Source organism: Cyphomyrmex costatus, unplaced genomic scaffold (genome assembly GCF_001594065.2).
Source record: "Cyphomyrmex costatus isolate MS0001 unplaced genomic scaffold, Ccosl1.0 scaffold43, whole genome shotgun sequence".
Taxonomy (NCBI): domain Eukaryota; kingdom Metazoa; phylum Arthropoda; class Insecta; order Hymenoptera; family Formicidae; genus Cyphomyrmex; species Cyphomyrmex costatus.
In genome coordinates, this window is record NW_017278534.1 from 1,125,950 (window position 1) to 1,147,715 (window position 21,766).

Sequence of the window (21,766 nt, forward strand, 5' to 3'; positions counted from 1 at the left end):
CTTTAAATCCTTGCACGTGTTGACACATTCACTCACACTGGTAAATCGGTTTGGTAGTAGAGGGACCGGGGGAAGGACGGGTTGGTTATGTGATGGGGGGGGGGGGGGAGCGGGATTTGTACCGCACATGAGGATGCTGTAATCAGGCATATGATTGCAGGGGAGGGGCTTGGGAAATTGCAATACTGATGAGAAGAACAGATACGTTGCGGTGAAAAAAAATAAGGCGTCAACGATGTCTCGGGTCCGTCGATCGATGACAATTTTTGTTTTTCTTTTCCTTTTGTATCGCTCTGTGATGTTTAATCGAATGGATTATTCGCAAGAAACTCATTCTCGATCGAGGGACGCAGACGTCGCGATACCATGAGCGTCGGAAAATCTAACAACGATCTACGATCGCGAGGGAAGAACTGAAACTGTGATAGTGCGATCTGTGCGCTACAGAGAAAGTAATAATAACTATATGTTGCCTCGTGTTTCTACGCGATTTTTGTTTCCGCTGTTCCGACTGAATTTTTCTATTAATTTTGTTTTCTTATTCAACCTGTATTTTTGCTTGTTTCGATCTGTAACTATTGCTGTCCGAGCTACTTTTGCCTCCTGTCTCCTCTCCTCCTCACCGTTCGAGTTCCCCTAGCGCGTCGATCTGCCGGCAAAAAATTTTCCCAAATCTGGGCCCGTCCAGCATTGGGATCGGACCCGAGGCACTCGTTCTGGTTGTCCGAAAGTCGCTCGATCGCGTATCGTTCCGGCAGGATCGTCGCGCTGAAGAACATCGTTCGCACGTCTCGTACGCGTTGCGTGTGTTGGTTCATGTATGTACGTACATACGAACATACATACATACATACATACATATATGTATATTTTTATATATAGATATATATTCGGCTATTTGCTTTCTTTTGGTCCTGGTACAAAGGAAACGAGAATCACTCTCTCTCTCTTTCTTTCTTTTTTTTAAATATCTTTCAGAAGAAAAATTTCACGATTTCGAAAAATGGAAAGAAGTCGCCCGTTTCGTGCAAATTTGGAAATATCTCGAAAATTCACGTTCTCAAAAAATTTTTTTGCTCTTACGTTTCATTCGGCCAAGACTTAATTTTTCTATTGACTTTTTACTGGAGGGGAGGGGGACTCTGTTTTGTTGCCTGTCGACATGCAATGTGCAATCACCATCGAGAAATTCTCTTTCTCTCTCTCTCTCTCACACACACACGTACACGTTCTTTCTCTCTTTCTTTCATATGTCTCGCACGCTTTCTCTCACTTACACTCCCTATATGTATACCTCGAGTTCGATAATTTCGTCTAAAATTCCATTTTCGCCTTAACTATACACAATAATCATAATATATAATAATAATAATCACGATTCGAATACATCATCGATCATTTTTCCGAATATAGATACAATAATTTCTTATTTTTCATCATCTCTCTATCGCCTTGCTCTCTCGCGCGCTCTCTTTCACACTCTCTCCCTCTCTTTCTCTCTCTTGCAATTACATCTTGCAATAATAATCGTTTAGATCGTCGTATATCTATACATATACATATACATATATATATATATAATTTATAAAATGAAAATAGGTACAATTTTGGACGCTTTTCTTCGTCGAAAAAACGCTCCGAAAATTTTATTTTCGCTTAATAATGCCCATCGGTTGCGATTCTAGTCCACTTGGTAGTAAAATTTTGTTTATTCTCCTATCTTTCACATGCATTTATATCTCATTTTCTCTTACTTAATTTCTTTCTCTCCCTCTATATATATATCATTCATTCTCTCATTCTCTCGATTTGTTTTCTTATCAGCAAACACACTCATCGATACATTCTTCCGTTCACTCAACTTATCTTCCAACGTTTCAGTCGCAGGCAAACTCTTGCTCTTTCATTCACAAAATTGCAGCGATAGTCGCCCTCGCGATATATATCTGCCTTTCCGCCGCTAATTTCTAAAAAAGACCTTAAATTTAGGCTGGCCGATCGCGTGCTTCCGGAATCGACGAGCTTCCGTTTGCGCTTACGAAGGAACGAATTTCGCGATCGGGAGCATTTTTCACACAATGATTACCGCGTATTTACAATTTAACTGCGGATCAAATTCTTCCATTCGTCTCCCGTCATAACGATCCGAGCCGTTAATTAAAATATCGTAGTCGCGTGAAAGGTCGTCCAGCCGGAAGTCGTGAGGCACGAAGAATTTATTTTCGCTTATAAACTTCTTTTCCTTTCGCTTATCATCGATCTACACGCCCGCGAATCAGCTTCGCGATCTTGTCGAAATGATCTCCGTAATTCGAGTCTCTTTATTAGACGAAGTTCCTCAAAATGTCTTACCGTATAAATGTGATTTCTTTTATTACCGTAAAAGACTTTGTATCTTACAGATAAATTCCATATGTCATGTATTATAATTTCTTTTTTTTAATTTGGAATTTTGTGAGAAAATTTTTACGCGAAGATCACTTTCACCAAGCGCCAAGCCGACCCGCTCCGCAGACATTAACATCTAACAATCTTAATCCTCGATTGTAAGCCTAAAGGATGTTTCAAGGATCGGATCTTTTCCCATCCTCGATTTCGCGTTTATTACAACTTTTTCTTGCGATCATCGATCGTGCAGTGTTCAATGACGTCTATGCACTACCGCGCATCGCGGTGCGCATAGACGCGTGCGTTTTTATTGGATTTATTACTTACAATCTAATTATACATCGAAAGTAATGTCGCAGTAATGCTCCAACGTGGAGTCCATTGCATTTTGATATGTTCGAGAGAATCGCGACGTCTCGTCGAGGTCTTTCCTCGCGTTGTTTCATGCATCGAACGTTGAAATTTGAGAAAATTCCTTTGAAAAAAATATTTGTATAGTCGAAATGGCTATTTCTGCCGAAAGTACTGTTTTAGGATTGCTAAAGAGGCCTCGACGAAGCGTCGCGTACTTTTTCCAACAAATTTTGCGCCGCAAAAATCAAGCACATCTTTCGAGCGTCCTAAATATGGAGCATATGGATAATATGATTGATCGACAAGAATTGAGCATGTTTCTCGGCTAAAGAGAGTAATAACGAAGGATGAACTGGATCGCGAAGAATAAATCGGACTGGTGTCTCACATTCCGATCGGACATAAGAATAACTAGGTTTCTCTCGAACAAAAGGAGCTCGTGCTCGAGATTCTTTCCTCACAATCCTGTTCACCCGTTGTCGCTATGCCTGGAAAGGTAATTGACGGTCGACTTGATCGACCAAAAAGATTGATTCCAGTAGCTATCGATACACGCTATAGTTTTGAATTCTCATCGAACACTGCCCACGTACGCGAGACGGAATCAAGTCGTCGCGTACGTGGTAGGGAAAAGACTAGATATTTTTTCCGAATTTCGAATTTTCCTTCCACGCGTGCCCGGAGCTCCTTCCATCACACAGAAGCACCCTTTCGTTTCATCGACGTATTATCATTATCATCATCATCAACAATAACAAAAAGAACGTTCCTAGAGATACGCATCCGTTTGTAATGCGTTTTCGTGCAAAAAGGCTCTCGCGATTTCACAATTTGGATCTCGCTCTTCCACCGTTAGTCGCAATCATCGACCATTCTCGTCATCTCGTAGATATTAATCTTCACATCGTAATCATCAATGAGACATCCTACACAATGCGGAACTTGCTCGTAACCGAAAGAGATTTGTATGAATATAATTGTATGACATGCTTCCTCCTTACTCTCTCTCTCTCTCTCTCTTTCTCTCTCTCTCTATCTCTTTCTCCTTCTCACTACGTAGTACTTGTGCTTTAAGATAGCTTTTTATTTCCGTACTTCTTTTTCGCGCGTCGATTATTTCCGAAATTCGAAATTGTATGTACGTAGCTCGCGACGTGCATTGGTGCTTTGAGGATCCCATAGCTTCTCTAATTGCAACCAGAACGCGACCAGAACAATCAACAGGAAAATCTTTTTTTCTCACTTCGACATTTTTCATCGCGTTCTGATTTCTTTAGCTAGTCATCGCACCTTTCGGACATTAATCCTCCATCGAAACATCTCAAATCGCGCACACCGCTCTCCGTCTCGATCGATTAACTCCGCGTTTGCTGCCGCTACACATCAATTTAGCAATGATATTTTCGAACGATCATAGTATAACAATTACGATTAATTTCTCAACAATATTCATTTTCTCATCGCATGAAATGCATGATGAAATAGATGAAATGTGTGCGAAACAGGTAAAAATTATTTTTTTCTACCAACACTTTCGAGATATCCTAATATCGAATTAATTTTAAGTCTAAATTTTATTAATTAGTGAAAGAGTAGATGATCAATGAGATTAGTGTGACAGCGCTAATTAAACGAAGCGCGTTCGAGATGGAGAGGGCAATCGAAATAGTTATTTCGCCGATCGACAATAAGGGACGCATCAAGAGTCGATAGCGATAACTAATAATAGTGGTAATAGTATAACTAATAGCATTAACTGATAATAACTAATAGCGTTAACTAATAACGAATATCGCCGGGTGTACGAACGCGTTGTATCGAGATCAATATAACATTAATTTCACTTTGGATCACATATATATTTTTGTATACTTACAATTAGAAATATTCCGAAGTATCGAATTTGTCTGAATGCATCCAAAATTCCGATACATCGAGCGATAAGAGGGAAGATTTTTTTTTTTTTAAGAGCATCCTCCATGCTTGCGAGTTAAACGTTCGTACGCCCGGCATTCCATCGACAAGGTATAATAGTAGGTAACGATAAAATTTAATAAATGCACGTGTCCTAAACTCCATGTGACAATCGTCAGCGTATTTTAAAGATTCGACATGTTATCCTGCCTCTCTCTCTCTCAGGCAAAAGAAGCCGTCGTCGATCGCGCACGCGCGAGGAACCACATATACGAAAGATGAATTACAAAACAGAAAAAAAAGGATGATGAAAAAAAAGGGAACTAATCACGGTCGAATTGACACAAAGAGAACTAGACATGTATCACATCGATTTACCTAATGTATCATACGCGAACGAGGACAGAACAGTTTACAACACGGATTCTAATACATACAATATTGATAATAATATAATAATTATAATATTGTTATAATAATAACATATAATATATAACATAATATAATAATAATAATAATAATAATAGCGACGTATTAATATTTCCTAGCGACAGCGGTAGCAGTGTAATAATAGAAGTGATGGTAGTGTTGGCACTATGCTATTATGTAATAGTTGTGGCAGGCTAAGTGTCTGCGTGAATGTATGCATCTAAGGCATAAGAGGAAAAAAAAAGGAAGATCGTAACAAAAATAAGAATGGAGTTATTGACTTAAATTTAACATGACCTAAGTCTCGGCGGACTGTAATTAATTTTTATAAATCAAGGATACTCTCAATCTACGTGAATAGTAACTAAAGAACCGTAGTTTTTTTTTGTATACCATTGTGTATGCGTGTGTGTATGTGTGTGTGTGTGTGTATGTATGCACGCGTGTGCGGGCACGTGTACAAGTCGACCTACTTTACTTCAGGATAAGTGCAGCTCGAGAGTGAGGCCGCGTTAACTAACGTAACGGCTACGCTTAACAAAGTAATTAATTAATAATAGGCAGTAACTAATCGTAAAAATCTCTAGCTTGCTTCATCGTTTTTAAACCAATTCTGACTAGCAAACGTAACTCGACGAGCTCGCTCGCCGAACGCCGCGTTTCCCGCCACGCTCGATTTTTCCCTCCCCCCCCCCCCCCATTTTACTTTAGATTATTGTTTCTCATTAAATAGGAACTCTCTCATAGCGAGACCGAAAGTAATCGTCACGTAGAGACTAAAAGCGTGGTCTTTAATATAGTAATCTCGCGGTTCGGCGAACGAAAACGTTGCGAAGAGACGATTGAGGAGTACGTACAATGGGACATATGGAAGAAATAAAATTCAATCTTCGCGACCCGTCGATTCGAACGAGTTTGATTTTCCCCGCGGCGACATCGGATACGTCTAAAATGAGATCGAGATTAGTCCCCGTACTCTTCGTCTTCTAAACGAGGAAAGTGCACTGGTATACATAAAAAAAAAAGGGGGAAGGAACGTAGAATTTGAATATAACTTCTACGCGACGCACGCGATACACATGCGCGAGACGCAATTAAAAAAAAAAGATTAAGAAAGCGAGAGTCGAATTCGATATACCTAGAGAGTAAAGAAAAACGAAGGAAAATACGTATAAATCTCAATTAACGACAATTAATTCATCTCCGTCTTTCTCAGTCGTGCGATATCACGCGCATAACTAAAAAGAAAAATTAACAAACATAATGAAAACCAATCTCGCGCGATCGTTAACAACAATAAAATTTCGATGCCTAATTTTCTAGATAATAATAATAATTATTATTATTATAATAATAATAATTATTATTATTATAATAATAGTAATAATAATAAAGGAAGAGAGAAGAATTCAAATTTCCACAACGCGGTATCGTGTCCCGTTTTTTTCTACCTTTATACATAAATATTTATTTGCTAAGTAACGTATAATCAGTCACTTAATCAGTGTAATTTGTCTGTACGCGTGTTTCGTGTATGCGTGTGTAATTAAAAAGAAAAGGAGCCGCGTGAAGAAGGAAAAGAAAAAAAAAAGGAGAATCTCGAAACGTGGCTTCTTTTCCCTTACTACCGCTTCTCGTCGATTTACTTAAGAATTATTATTTTGTAACATATTATGGCTTCGACGATCCGAACTTTAAATCGAGGCATTGCTTCCTGGATTTTTTTTCTCTCTTTCTCTCTCTCTTTCTCCCCTTCCTTTCTCTATAAAATACGCCTTCAATTGCCCTCTGGCAATCTCATTGTAATAATAATATAATTATTAACTAATAGTAATCATAATAATCGTAGGTTAACCGCGGTATCGAAAGGCTGGGGCTCGCTTGACGGGCTCTCGACGTTTTCGACTTTACTTTTTTAATTCCATTTTATCTCTTTTCAAGCTTTCCCCGGTTTATTCGCGGATCGAGAATCGATTTTCTTCGAGCGAATCGAAACGTACGTGCGAGATCCCGCCCGGTAGCCTCGCCGGGAAAGCGTGAGGGTGGATATTTTTATATGCAAAAGGAAAAACTCGACGGAACAACAACAATCGAAGCTTCATGAAAGATCCATTCGCACCGTACATTCATCTTTTTTTGCTTTTTGAAAGTTTGTCGTTTTTGCTTATACAAGGATCGGCCCGGATCCTGGCCGGCGGTTTGACACAACGAAAAGAGGCTACGTTTTGTCAGCAACGCGGATATTTCCTCGTGTACGGTCCCGCCACCCCGCCGATTCCACAGATTGCGTCTCCAGCACCATATATTTCGAGTTCCTCTTTTTTTTTTTTTAATTAATCAATTTTCTGTATTTCTTTTAATCTCTTCTCTGCGCGCCAAGTGAAATACGCGCTCGCGCAATCCTATGGAAAGTTTTTCACTCTCGAGCCTTCTTTCTCTCTCTCTTTCTCTCTCTCTTTCTCTCTCTCACTCTCTCTGTTTCTATATCTCCCTTTCTTTCTCCTCGCATTAAATAAGTACCGATTTCGCCTGTCCGAGTTGACACCCGTCTCGGCTTTGTACCCTCTTTTGACTAGAATTGAATTTCGAACGGAGAATCGCTCCCTCTCTATTGCGATCTTCTCGAAGGCTCGAGATCGTTTTCCCCCCCCCCCTTTCTTTCCTTCTTTTTTTTCTGTCGAACGATGCTGGCCGGCGGGACCGGAAGTGCGTCGGTGTGTTTGCCCAAAAGGGGACTTCGACCAAACTCAATCGATACCATTAAACCTGCACGCGCATCCTCGTCGCGCTCTTCGGCGCGAGAAGATCGTGCAGATGATTTGCACGCTTTTATTAGAATCGCCTTCGTCGCAACGAGGCTGCGCGTCAAAAATTAACGATAACTTGCGCTGTATTATACTCGGTAACTAACTTTACGTAAAAGTCTGAATTCTGAAACTTAACGTTCGCTTTTTTTCGAGTCGAGATTAAGTCGCGTTCCGTTCCATTATCGAGATGTACCGTCAGAATAGCGTCAATCAATTGCATCACTTTCGTAAAGAATTTTGTCAAAATTTTGACGAACGGTCTCTCGAGGATACAGAAATAAATCGGTGATATATTTCTATAAGCATTCCAAAATTTTTTTTTTATTACAAATAAACGGGTTTGCTTATTCCGATTTTTAATCACGATATTTTTTAATTTTTTTTCTAACACGGAACGGAGCGCGGCTACCACTAGACTCGCAACCAAGTTTATCGCGAACGAACGTGAGACAACATTGTATATGGGGGATGAGTGGTTGGGGCGGTGGGTGAAGGGGATGCTTTGTTCCTGCGGGAGCGTGATGAGGTGGATTGGTTCGCCGGTGGGGACGGGTGGTGGGGTATTTTGTATTGTGTAGAAAAACAACGCTGTAAGTGAAGTAACTCAACGTTGCACTTGAAAGACCAATAAAGTAAAGGGGTGCGGGACACCTGAACACGCGTTGCCCGAACGCAGTCACGATCTTGTCAAGCGGGTTGAAACAATCCTGAAGTCGAACAGCTGATTATCCGACACCGGAAGAGCTGGACAGGCTTTCCAAAGTTATCGGATCTAATCGGTTTCTTTTTCTTTTCTTTTTTTTTTCACGTTGAATACTCGGCGGATAATTTCGATCTGGAATCCCGGTTCGCGTGTTCAGGTACCCTCCGATCCGCGTCCGAGTCCCAAAGTCCCTGCTCGTTGATCTCCGTAGTGAGTGCCTCCGCGATTTCTTTATTTGATAGAAGCGGTGCGCGCGGTACGCGCGGCGCTACCGCTCGGCCCTTACTTATATACTGGAGTACGTGTAATTAATAATTATTCATGTGTGTATGCGGTACGGTTAACTGTTAATTAAGTCATCTTGAATGATTACTGTAATTAATTAATTGTTATCAGTTAGTTAAATATGGCTCCACCGTGCAATCGTCTATCTCTCTCCTTCTTTCTCCAGCTATTTCTCCCCACTTCGCGTCCTATCTTCGTCAGCTCACTTTCTCGCGCCTACCTCAGAGTATACAACGTACACGTTGGCTAAACTACAAACACTTAGTACACTTATTATCATATTTATTTGTTAAATGTCGATTGAGAATTGTGAAAGGAAAGGTTACGAGCGACCGGTTTGGTAAGGTTAGGAGACTTTTTTTTTTAATTTTGCTTTTAGGATAGCCGCTTTTCTCTCGATAGTACGATCGAATTTCTTTTTGTACCGGTCGTTCGACGTCCAAAAAATCAGGTTCGTTTGGGAGTAGAAACGTTTAGCCGAACGGTGGATCGGGACGGGAGAGGTTTTGGTAGGAAGTTACACACGCGAAATGAATCCGGTATACTTCCGGTCGTGCCATTACCCGATTAAAGGTAGATGGTGTACGACGAGATTCTGCAGACACTGAAAAAGACCACGTGCTTCCCGTATACTTACTTATTTAACTGTTTAACTGCGGTACACTGTGATTACTGTCCTACTATAGCACTACTAATTGTGAGTTATACTTGAGAACTGTCTGTTTACTGTAACGGAAAACCCTGACGAAGGCACCCACTCAGCGGACAATATACTTATCATTTCACACATTCTCGTGTTCCGTCTTTTTTTTTCTATGCCGATTCACAATTATATTTCGGTAATTCGCAACTTTTTCACATTCGTAAGATCCTAATTTTACCTGTTTTTCGCGCGCGGTTGTAGATTTCTTTTTTTTTTTTTTTTTTTCAGTTTAATGCCAAATAAACGGACTCGGCCTTTCACCTCGGATACGCATGCGGGGGGTTGCTTTGGGTTCAGGTTAAAAGAAACACATTCTCCTGAACGGAAGTATGAAGAATATTTTGAAAAGAGTATCGCCTCGCCACGGGAAGACCACACGATATGATCGAGCCGATCGAATACGATCGAACAAGTCAGATTCGCATGATCTGTCCATGACGAGACAGCGCGATGGGTCCGCACGCTCGTCGCCGTCGACCGTTATCAATTGTGTGGATTATTTGGGATCATGGCAGTCGCTACTTCTTCACGACTTCGATCGATCATAAGGTTTAGAGTCTCTGGATGCTCTCCATTCCCGATGTTTTCCTACTTTTTCTCTCCCATCCGCTTGGTAGCCGAGATAAACATCCACATTTTCGTTACATATTCAACGCCAAACGTGACATCTGATTCTTATATTCCTTTTATTGGCATTGAATGCCACTTTCAGAGACTAGAATCAGATAGAGTCACGTTTAATGTTAAAAGTATCAAGAATATGGATTAGAGATTGAATTTCGATTGCCGAACACGTCGTATTTAGACGCCAAATTCCCAGATCGGATTCTCTCGGCTACCTCGATTGTTTCGATCTGCCAGGAACCTTCGGAATTTTGCCGATTTGCCAAATGTTTTCGCGGTCGTTGAAATCTCCATATCTGTCTCTCGCGCGTTTTTCCCCGTTGACTCGCCGCCATCATCTCTCTCGAAGTTCTCTCTGTGGGGCCAGGACGAACGCGTGTGCGATGTGAGGTCGAATCGACTCGCCGAACGACGGAACCCACCGCCTTAACAACTATGGCTTTTTCATTTATATAGTGGACATTTAAACAACTTATTCCGGTTTTTAATCACGGAGGCTCGGTCAGGGTCACCGCGTGAAGACGCGAATGCCGCCGAGGCGCTCGCACTGCTAGACTGTCGGTTTTATCATATGCTGCGCACTTACGATACACACTGCCGCGAATAATATACACATACGTCGTACGTCGTGCCGTTGCCCCCAACAAATATTGCCGCGCAATCTCAGCTGCACTGCAAAATCCTTGCGCCAGGCGCACGTGCGCGCGCGCGATCGTACGTGATATGTATTCGCGCGTCGTGAGATTATTTCATTAAAAAATTAAAACCCGATCAAAAACAAACCAACGGTTTTTGCTTGTAAAGCCGCACTCGAACAACGGCCCTTATATGCAATTGCCGCTGCCACATTCCTCTTAGTTATGTGTTCCTTATATGGTTATTACACCATTCGTGATTGCGTCTCGTGGAATAGGGGTCTCCTCGGTGGCGTCCAAGGTGCCTTTCTCTCTCTCTCTCTCTCTCTCTCTCTCTCTCTCTCTCTCTCTCTCTCTCTCTCTGTGTCTCTCACTCTCTCTCTCTCTCTGCATCTCTCGATCAAAGGGCTTTTGAACTTCGTCTTGAACTTCATTCGCCACTTCGTCGCATTTCTCTAAATCTTACTCTCCCTCTCCTTCACTTGCCATCGACTCTCATTGACGACATTCTCTGGCACCTCGCCACCTGTCCGTTGTCGGGACTTAGCCCGACGAAGAGGCCATCCACACGTCACATCCGGGTACTCTCGTGTCAAGTCCGGGACGTGTTTTGGGCGTGCGCACTCGCGCGTGTCTCACGCGAGTATGCACGCACCGTTCATCATCGGTACTGCATCCAAACGTATGCCAAAGGCCGCGAAATTTTGCTGCGTTTATACGTATTACGTAGCACTACCAGCACAAACGCGTGTGCTGTCATCATCCACGAAAATTTTGCTCTTTCCTCTGAAATTACCGTGAAAAGTCAACAATGTTTTTCAACACGGTGCCCGAGAAGACGCGTCTCCGCCTGAAAAAGCAGACTTCTTTCTCTCGTGAGAAGAAAGCCGCGAGACTTTTCTCAGGTGGATCGGCGTTTTCTGCATGACACGCGCAAAAATATAATGTTATTATGGGGCCGAATCATATATCTTTTCAAAAACTCTTTTTTAGGCAATTTACAAAATTAATTGGCTTTACATATCCGTAGCGTGTGTAATTAAGTGTGCAGACAAGTGTGCTTAAAGTGTATAAGAAGTGTGTAAAATCGCGTGTACTTGTACTATGTATTGTGCGGGTGAACACGCGCGCACGCACGCACGCATGCACGCGTGCTCGTGTATTGAGAACTGTTTGAGCGCGCGGGGTTGCACGCTCGTGGACCAGGGCAACTTCGCTTTAACTTGTGTGTCGTTGGGAGCGCGGGGTTACGCGCTCGTCTTGTGGGGTGTCTTGTTTGCGTTGGTTTCTGTCACTGTTGTTACACTGTACTTGTTCCTTGGCGAAAATACCAATTCTACCGCGGCCGCAAGCGCGTTCGCGCGCGCGTATCCGCGGATTTTTCGTTTAATTCGTGAAGGTCGAGTCGTATTTGTAAGTGTGTATGCGCTGGGAGTATGCACCAGCGCATCCGGGCTATGGCACTTTTTAGATTATTTAAACATTTAGCAAATTTACATGAAAGAGATTAAGATTATGGGTAGGGCCGATTTTGCAGGCGACGTCGCGCTGTGGATTTTCTTCATTATTATTTATATATATATATATATACCTTTCCGTATATATATATATCTTTTTTATCATTATTATTACCATGTGGGCCTCTTTCCGACTACTCGCTAGTCTCGTGTTTCCACGAGTGGGCTACGGTCGGGCACTTGTACATCTTTGGATCGTCCGTGACGTCTCGGGGCTTCCTCTCCGGATTCTCCCGTCGTTAGGCGCTCGTGAGCTTCCGTCTCCTTTTGTATCTCGTCGCTGCTCACAGCCGCTTTCTTGTCTTCCTCCTCGTCTTTATGCGGCTCTCGCGACGAAAACGGACGACCCAACCGTCTCTTTAGATTTTCCACGGTCTTACGCGCTTTATCCGCTTCCGCTTTAGTAGACCGCGAGCACATCTCGCGTCGCGGCTCGCGGACGCCCGTGTATGTCCCGCCGTTTCCCCTCCTCCTACTTCGTCGTAGGGCCCGAAAATCTCACGCGGGCGCGTTTGCGCCACCGACCCCCTTACGAGTTACGGGCATATGTAAATCAATATATTTGTAAATTATTTTTTTTTGTGCTTTTTTTGCGGGGTGAGCCGCGTTTTTTTATTATTACTTTTTCTTTATCCTCGCTTACTTCTCAGTTGATTACAGAACATACACTACTAGATCTATTGTTTAACGCGCTTGTGTGTGTGTTTTTTTTTTTGCATTACCTTTCGTTTAAATTTAAAATTATAGTACACGTTCGCGGGGCACGGGCCGGCGCCTCGGGAATTTTTCCTTCGCGAAGATGTGTTATTTGAATCGGGAGAAGGTTGGAAACCATCCCGCCGATCATTACGCTTGTCGCTTTACTAATTAAAAAAGCAACCCTCGGCGCACGGCAGGATGCACCGGCCGAAAACAGTCGTCTGTCAATCGTTTCATGATCGCGATTATCATGAAGGATCTCGACGTGGTAGTGGTGGTAGTGTTTTGTATTGTTGTCGTTGTTGTTTTATTAATTTTTTTTTTGTGATGGTGATTTGGTGGTAATTAATAACCGCTCTGACCTTTCCTTCCTTCCGTTTCTTATTTCGCTCTTTCGCGCTCTTACTACCTGTTTCGTGCACCGTTCTTCATATCTCTCGACGCTCGATTAAGGACCGTGAAATGAAATTACGATTCACTTGAAAATCGTTAGATAACTCGCGAATTTAAACGAGAATTTACTCCGCGCTTCAGTCGCGCGACACGTGCTAACAGCTTTGCCTAACTAAGTTCTATTCATTCGCTCCATCGTCCATTTCAAAACTCATCGATATCGACTGACATTCTTTTGCTTCAAACAGATTTCCAAATCTCTATCAATTTTGCATCCGCTCTCTTCCAGATTTTCTCAAGTTTCTTCCATTCTGAATTTTGTGCAGCACGCTCGCATCTTTCGCACAGAAGCGCTACAAACTTTTATCATACTACTTATTATACGTTTCATTGTTCGCGATTCTTTTATTATCCGAAAAACAATACGCGATGTATTATCGATGGAAATTTTCTGAAAAATCGATCCCTATATGGTATTGGGTGGGCGTCGAAATGTGCGACGATTGTGTTTTGGATGTTTTCCTATCGCTATACAATCCATCGCAATGCCGTGTAGTGTAAGTGTTGGTGTGTAAGTGTATTAGTGTCGTGAAAAAAAAAATTTCCCGATCGGTGATGCCCGAGAGACAGTGAGCGCTCCCGCACGCGATCCTTCCTCAGGGATGTAAAATCCACCCTTTAGAGTGGTGGCGAGGTCAGGGCGGCGGAAGCGATCGCCAATCGTCGTGGGCACGCACCGACAACGAACAGAAGCTCTGGTTCGATAAGAAACGATTATCGTTGGTTGCGTGAACGAGGTGTATGCACTCGTCCAGCTTTAGGTATTTACATAGAAACTAACCCTATTTCGCATTATGTACGTTCGTTTAAGTTTACCAGTAAATTCTCAGTTTATGCTTGTGATATCAAGGTGTATTTACATACTACTTAATCCGAGGAAAAAACGCCCTGTAACGCAAAAACTTTAATAATAACGATCAATGAATCGACCCGCGGTCGCGATCGCTGGAACTCGAGGAGCTCCGCTTATTTTCTTTTCTTTTTCCACAATAACATGACAAATTCAAAAATTTTTTCAAATTTTCCGAATTCACGATTTGCGAAAAATCGATCCCAGTGATGTGATGGGAACGTTTTTAAGGAAAGGGCGAATTTTAGAAAATTTTTCGAAAAGAAATATGCCAGACGTATCCGTCGAGTTCCGATCGCGAGACGAGTGCAATCGTTAAATGTAGCTTTGACGATGAATCCTTAGTGATCTTTTCATCTCTCGTCCCAGATGGTCAAAAAGCCTGGCTATCCGGCGGCTTCTCGGCGCGTGTCTTTTACGTTCAACGAAGATGACGACGTTAGGTTATTTTCGTAATTGGCGAACAAATGGACATGAAAGATGGGAAGGAAGTATATATGTCATGAAAGGGAAGCTTTTTGTCAATTATAAATAATTCCTCATAATTCATTTCCTGGAAGATATAATTTCCAGATGTAATGAGAGAAAAGATTCTGCTATTTATAGATGTACTTTCTTTTGAAAAGTTCTATTTTGGTCATTTTGGATATATTTTGGAAAGATGAAGGGAAAATTTTTATATGAAAAGCGAGGAACAAAGGGGATGATGTTCAAAAATAAATCCGTCAAGAGTCTTGTCGAGTCTCCGAAAGGAAATAACAATATCAGTAACGCGATCGATATTAATGTCCAAAGATGTGAACAAATTCGACACGTTATCATTCAATTCCGCATTTATATCAATCCGCGATGCCATTCCAAGAAACGAAGAAATCAAATCGTGTCGTACACAAATGCTCATCGAATCGACTTTTCAAATCGGCTTTGACTTTTTTCTTCACCGTTTTTTCATTCGCCTTTCTACATCTCCGTCGGTTTTTACTTTCTTTTTGGAATTCTTATTCTTTTGCTTTGAAAAAATTATTTTCAACGAAACAAAACGTTATAAATTTCTCTCTGGTGTTTTTCACGGTCAGCTTGGTGAACAAAATTTTCATATCTGATTATGATATTAAAAAAAATTTTTCATATAAATTTATGAAAAAATACTTTAAACTTTTTCAGATTTTTATTTTCAGAAATTGTAGAATAAAAAATTTTACAAGTCTGAAAAGATTTCAATATGTAAAAATTCTGAAAAATAATATTAAGAATTCTAAGAAAAATTTTTACCAAGAAAAGTCTCGTTTCATCTCGTTTGATCTGATCGAAAGTACAAACGATCCATAAGCTTAAGTAAAAATTTCGGAGAGATGGATAGGACGACGAAAAATTTGGTCAGCTTTAGTTCAGATTCGAATTGATGGAAAACGTCGTGAAAAAGGGAATTTTAGAAGGGTAAGGGGCTGGTTCGGTTCGCTCCACGATCAAACCTATACGGACTTTACTTTATATATTCTTCCTCTCCCTCGTCATCCTCATTTTCGTATTATCTTTTTCTTTTTGTTCTTTTGTTTTTGTTCATCCACCTTCTTTATTTCCTATTCGTCTTCTTATTCTTCTTCATCCTAAGTATTGCGAGAACGTAACGGTATATTGCAAGTAAAAGTTCAAAACGACGCAAGAGTTTTACGCGTTTCAGATTATATTACCCGGAAATAAAAAAATATTTCGCTTATAACGATCACAGGACCTCAGATTACCTGAAGCATGCCACTCTAAAATCTCACTCTCGTCTTCGCATTCGCTCCTCCTTGATGCTCACGAAGCATTCACGTTTACTCGATCAGCTCATTCGCTCAACGGCGCGCCCGTGTACCTACGTCGATCCCAAGGTCGTTTATTCGTAAAATCACATTCGCATATTCTTTCTCTCCCTCCCTTTCTCGCTTTAGCACACGCCCACCTCTGCTGTGCTGTCGCATTCTCACGTCGACAATGCTTGGGATCACGTAAAACCTACGCGGGCGCGCGCTCCGCATTCGCTCGTATTTCCCTTTCGCCTAACTATCCTAGTCTCATAGACCCTATATTCATTATTTATAATATTTATATATATAATATATATAATATTTAGCATTTAGTTTTTTTATTTCTCTCTGCTCCGTCGCGTGCTTTGCTCACGAAAAATGCTCGCTCTTTCACGCTTACCGCATATTCAGTTAAACGTGTAAGTGTGAATGGGTTTCGCCCGGTTTTTTGTCTCTGTCATACTCTTCATACTCTGTATGTATATATAATATATATAATATAACTGTTTGTAATAACTATATTTTGTTTGTTCGCTTATGAGCTAATAGTTTTCGTGCTACCGACGAGCACAAGTTGCGCGCATTATATCTTCACCTTAAAAGTGTGCTGCTGATGAGTTTTGTATAATATATGTATGTATTGTACATGTGTACATATGTGTAATGTATGTGTAATGTATTTACGTGTGTATGCTCGTGTGTGTGCGTATACGTATCTGTGCCGACGCGTTATGTCCGACGACGTTCCTTTCTCGTGCGCGAAATGTCAACGTCGCTTTGTCGTCGTCGCGCGAAACGTTGATCGCAAGTGAGAAAACGTCCGTACGGATTGCGTCGCGTCCGTCTGTCACACACACACACGGGGAAGGGGATTTCGGTACGTATATAATTAACAACCGTACAACGCGACGATACGGCACCACTCGCCGGTGGTGGAACGTTCGTCGCGACCGCGCGATGCACACGTTACGATGAGTCTGTATACGTTGATGTTATATTGGTGTGCGATTCGCTTTTTAAGCATTACGGGACTTTTTACGATTAGGGGATTTAAGGGGTGGAACCTTTTAAGCGCGGTTCGTGGTGGAGTTTAGACGTATCTATGTATAATATTTATATATAGTTTAGGTTTGTTGAGCCTGGCCAGCACGAGACGGACGAGGATCGCCCGTTGGACCCTCGATACCGTCGCGTACCGGCTTAATCGGCTCTTGTACTAAAAGATCATAGTACCTCAGAGCACATCCCGAATTACCCCGAAATGGGACAACCGAGATGACTTACTGTTGTTATTTAAGCAACTTCTCATTAGTTATTATGGCACGTTTCGGAAGTCGAGGCGGTGGTACGGCAGTGGCGACGTGTCCTGAGAATCCTAACGGAATACGAAGACAACGTGAGAACGCAGTCGCGGTTTCCGTTCGACAGATCCTTGATCCAGGACCGGTGTAGGAACGACGCGGAACCGCGCAGGAAGCGCGCGGGGAATCGCGAGAGACGACCGTCGCCACTGCGATCTTAACCGCCTCGCGTCGTGCAACGGTTTTGCTATACACGTACGTATTCTCACTCTCCTCCCGTCGTCTGGCACGGCCCCATCCGGAGAGTTCGTCAATCGAGGATGATACCCTCGATCAATTTCCGGTTGAGATCCGGCCTGGATATCGGTTCTATCCGAGTAGGAAGACACCGAAGTACACATTCTATCTCACAAAGTCCTTGCGTTTGTTACCGTTTTCTTACTGCTGAGACAGTGAGTGAAATTCTGGCGACCGCACTTGGGCGCAGGAGCGAATTACGTCAGCGATGACGATGACGTTCCGACGTCACGTCGATCGTAATGAACGTAAGTCGCTCTTACGCGTTTTCGGAGTTACCGATCATCTCATCGGCTTTTCTCTTGACGCCACGGTCTTCAGGCTGCTGCTGTTGCTGCTGCTGCTGTTGGTGATGACCGATAGTAGACGGGCCCTGCTGTTGGTGCTGCTGCTGATCGTGCAATGGTGTCGAGCGCTCCGTCGACGATTGCGACTGCTGATTCATGCGCTCGTTCTGTTGCAGGGTCGTCTGATCCGGCGCCCAAGGGGTCCACTCGTCTCAGTAGTAACTGAATTTTCATGGTTGCTGATTGCTTTGTTGGTTGACGACGTGTTGAGCCAGAGTGAAACTCAGGGCGCGCGGATCGCCGCCATGAAGCCTGAGAGCCTGTTCTAATCGCTGCTCTTGTAGCCGTAGCGCTTCTCCTGAAAGATATCGAGTGTCGACAAAGTTTGTTAGAAGTTTTCGTCGCAAATTAAGTCGTACAGCGTGTCGCCGGATTTTTGTATTACTTACCGAGATCCGGCGTTAGAGTATCTTGTTGGGACATTTGTTGATTCGTATGGTGTCCCGGCATACCGGAGGTGCTGCCTCCATTATGCTGTCCCAAATGATGCCTCACGTCGCCGCCCACCGCGGAACTCGCTGCGGCTGCCGCCGCTTGAGATACCTGCGCAAATATGCAAAAAAATGTTGAAGGGTGGAAAAGAATTAACAATAGGAAATGCTTGATGTCTGTCTTTATTTTCGCTTTTTTATCGACACGTTTATGAATATTAATTGAACAAGATAAAATTAATGCATACATTTGAACATCTCGTGTTGACTTTTATAGGCACTTTATTGAATTACTTTCATTATAGAGTCTGATTTTTATTATTTGGTTTTAGCTTTGTTTCTTTGCGAAAGAATATAACTTATGAGTTATTCTCTCAATCTTAATATTTCTGTAACATTATGTTTGAAATATTTAAAATGGAAATTGCGTGAATGTACTGAGACGTACTGCTGTTTAACTTTGTAATAGAAGAATTAGGTGTCTCTTTTACCGCAAGTCGTAGGGCAGCTTCGGCTTGGGAACGAAGCAGAGCTTCCGCCTGATGCATCCTCAAAGCTTGCTCCGGTCCACTCGCTTGAACTCCTTGTTGTTGGGGTCCCGTCGATCCTTGAGTACTACCGCTCATATCACCGTTATTGCCCATTCTCATAGCCGCCGCCAACGATGCCATGTCGACCGGCGAGAGATTAGGCGATACGGAATTTTGCAATCCTAACAGAAATATCGCTTTCACATCTCGCTTACCGTCGAAAGTAATTTAAAGCTACAAATAATATACCACGCTTTTCTAATCCTTTTTAAATAGAAATAGATTGCAAGGTATATATTTTTATTTTAGCAAACATCTCTTTTTGCAATGTTAAATTTAAAATGATGTGTTTCAGAATCATGGAGCATCGCGATTGAATCACGATCTGTGGAACACATGTCAAGGAGAGTTGCTGTTCACAAATGCGTCTCTCGTGTTAACTTTGATCGTGGGAAGGAAGAGAAAGAGAGGAGAGGAATGATGCGGTAAGGAATTCCGATATTTGTTTTTCCTATCATCGTTTCTTCAGCGAGTTTCTCGACGAGTTACGATTCGCAACTCTTTGCGAAAGAAACTACGTGCGCGATAAATTTTACTAAATTAACTTGCGGTAATATCACACATAGTACCACACATAATAATCGTGTAACGCATTTCTGCAACGTAGGAATGTCATTTCCCTCGACAACAAATGCAGTCACGTCGAACGTACTTATAATTGCTCGCTCGAGTTCCCGTCGAAGACACGAGAAAAGCGGGCAACGCAAATGCAGTGTTGTGAGTGGAGAAACAACATTGTAAATCAAGCTTTATCGGTAATAATTGGAACGAAGTTATCGGAACTCTCCCCTCTCTCGTGCAATTTCATATTGATAAGTGATAATGCACTTCTTGGAGATTCGCGCGTTTTGATCGATTCGCTAGATCAGCATAACTAGTTTTCGTCATACCTGACTTTATATATTATATTACATTTTATATATAATATAGTAATATATTCATTTATTCGCTCTTACCCGCTGACACGGCGGCCATGACAGCCATGCGTTGTTGCTGCGACTGCATCTCATCGTGATATTGCTGTGCCGAACCCGGTTGACTTCCCGTTCGCAGTATCTCGCTGAGCTTGTTGCCACTCGGTCCCGGCGACGCCATATTATTGTTGTTATTATTGTTGTTGTTATTCAGTAGACCGGTGCCTGCGCAAAAATCTGCTCTCGTCAGTATGTACAGGTCGATGTACGGGCAGGGGTTTTCACGCACATCTCATACTATAGTCTAACTAGGTAGCATATATCATTCCGCGTGGATATATATATATATATATATATATATACGTAAATTGGCACGCTAAAGCGTTAAAAAGGCGACATCCCGAAGTGGAAACCGCCCATAAGAGCAGACCGTAGTGAGCGCCGTTCACATGAGAGAATTATTACTCAGACCAGAAATTCGTAAATATTTTATTTCGACTCAAGCATATATGTTCATATATATTCTAGCTTACGTGTACTACAATAAGTTCACTAATGATACTTCACAACAGTTATGTCATTAACGAAATCAGAGAAAAAAAGGTGAATAACGGCGATATTACAAACTGTGCTCGGGCAAATGCGACAATATTATATCTATTATATCTAGATACTTGATAGACGTTCGAGTAGTAGACGTAGAACAAGTATCGTAGCGTACCAGGTTCACTACCGGCCGACGACAGTCTTCCGTTGCCGCTACTGCTATCCGAATGGGCCGACGGTGACGGGCACATTGGTGGTTGTTGCAAATTTTGCGGGCCTCCAGATTGACTTCCTCCCAACACACCCAAACCCGCTCCTGTACAGCGTAAGGACGTTATATTAGAACACCATTCTAGTCATTGGCGTCGTGTGCAGTGTCGTATTTTTCTATGCGACGGTTTTGACGCCACTTAATTCCTTGAGAAAGAATGTATATCAATCTGTTATACCTAAACTCGAACTCGCGAGAATCTCCCTTTCCCGCCTCTCGGCGGCCGCGCGGCTCAGCACGTACTGCGCCGCGAACTGATGTTTTGGGTCCATCCTCATGTGCTCCATGTGGCTCAGGAGACCTTAACACCAGAGGAAAACGAGCGTGGTCACAGTATGGAAAGGCGATTACACGGTCGCGCGTATATGGACGATAAGTATGTCACTTGTTATAAACGTAAGTTATACTCCACAGAATGAAAATCATAAGTTTACAGCATAGAATGAAAATGAATCGTGTTTACTTTCAACTGTGTTTACTTCGAACTCCGAGCTACTGTCGGGACCCGATCGGCCCATCGATTCACGTTTACGTGGGCTAAATACTTACCGCTCTCATGAGTGAAGACGGCTTGGCACACCGAGCACGGCCACATCCTGAGGCTTGTGCTAAGTTGACTGGTCTCAGGATGGCAGGCTAGATGCTTCCTAAGGCTACCCTCGTTGACGTAGTGCTTCCCGCACACTGGGCACGGGTGGTTGGCGGTCCGTCGCTTCGCTAGGTAAACCCCGGCAACGGAGGTTGTGCAGTCAGCGGAGGGAACAATAGGGCGACACAATTTCAAGGTCAATGCCAAGCAGGATAAAGCGTCCCAAGGAACGAAAGCCGTCTCCTCCTCACCCAATTCCTTCACCATCGTTACGTTTTCTCACGTCTCTCCCCCTCTCTCTCTCTCTCTCTCTCTCTCTCTCTCTCTCT

General features: G+C 42.6%; 1 protein-coding gene across 4 annotated transcripts in view; it reads right to left on the reverse strand.

Moving 5' to 3' along the window:
• Positions 1 to 18,246: 18,246 nt before the first annotated feature.
• dati (zinc finger protein datilografo) overlaps positions 18,247 to 21,766 on the reverse strand; it is a 72,945-nt gene continuing 69,425 nt past the window's right edge. For 2 of the 4 annotated variants that reach the window (XM_018544178.1, XM_018544176.1), the window contains 6 exons: positions 21,027 to 21,149; positions 20,753 to 20,893; positions 20,074 to 20,268; positions 19,019 to 19,239; positions 18,486 to 18,639; positions 18,247 to 18,394 (listed from right to left, as the gene is read on the reverse strand). In XM_018544178.1, coding sequence (XP_018399680.1) covers positions 18,267 to 18,394; positions 18,486 to 18,639; positions 19,019 to 19,239; positions 20,074 to 20,268; positions 20,753 to 20,893; positions 21,027 to 21,149 — 962 coding nt within the window. In that variant the 3' untranslated portion in view covers positions 18,247 to 18,266. The remainder of the gene's footprint in view (positions 18,395 to 18,485; positions 18,640 to 19,018; positions 19,240 to 20,073; positions 20,269 to 20,752; positions 20,894 to 21,026; positions 21,150 to 21,766) is intronic. The other 2 variants (XM_018544177.1, XM_018544179.1) reach the window with 2 other exon arrangements.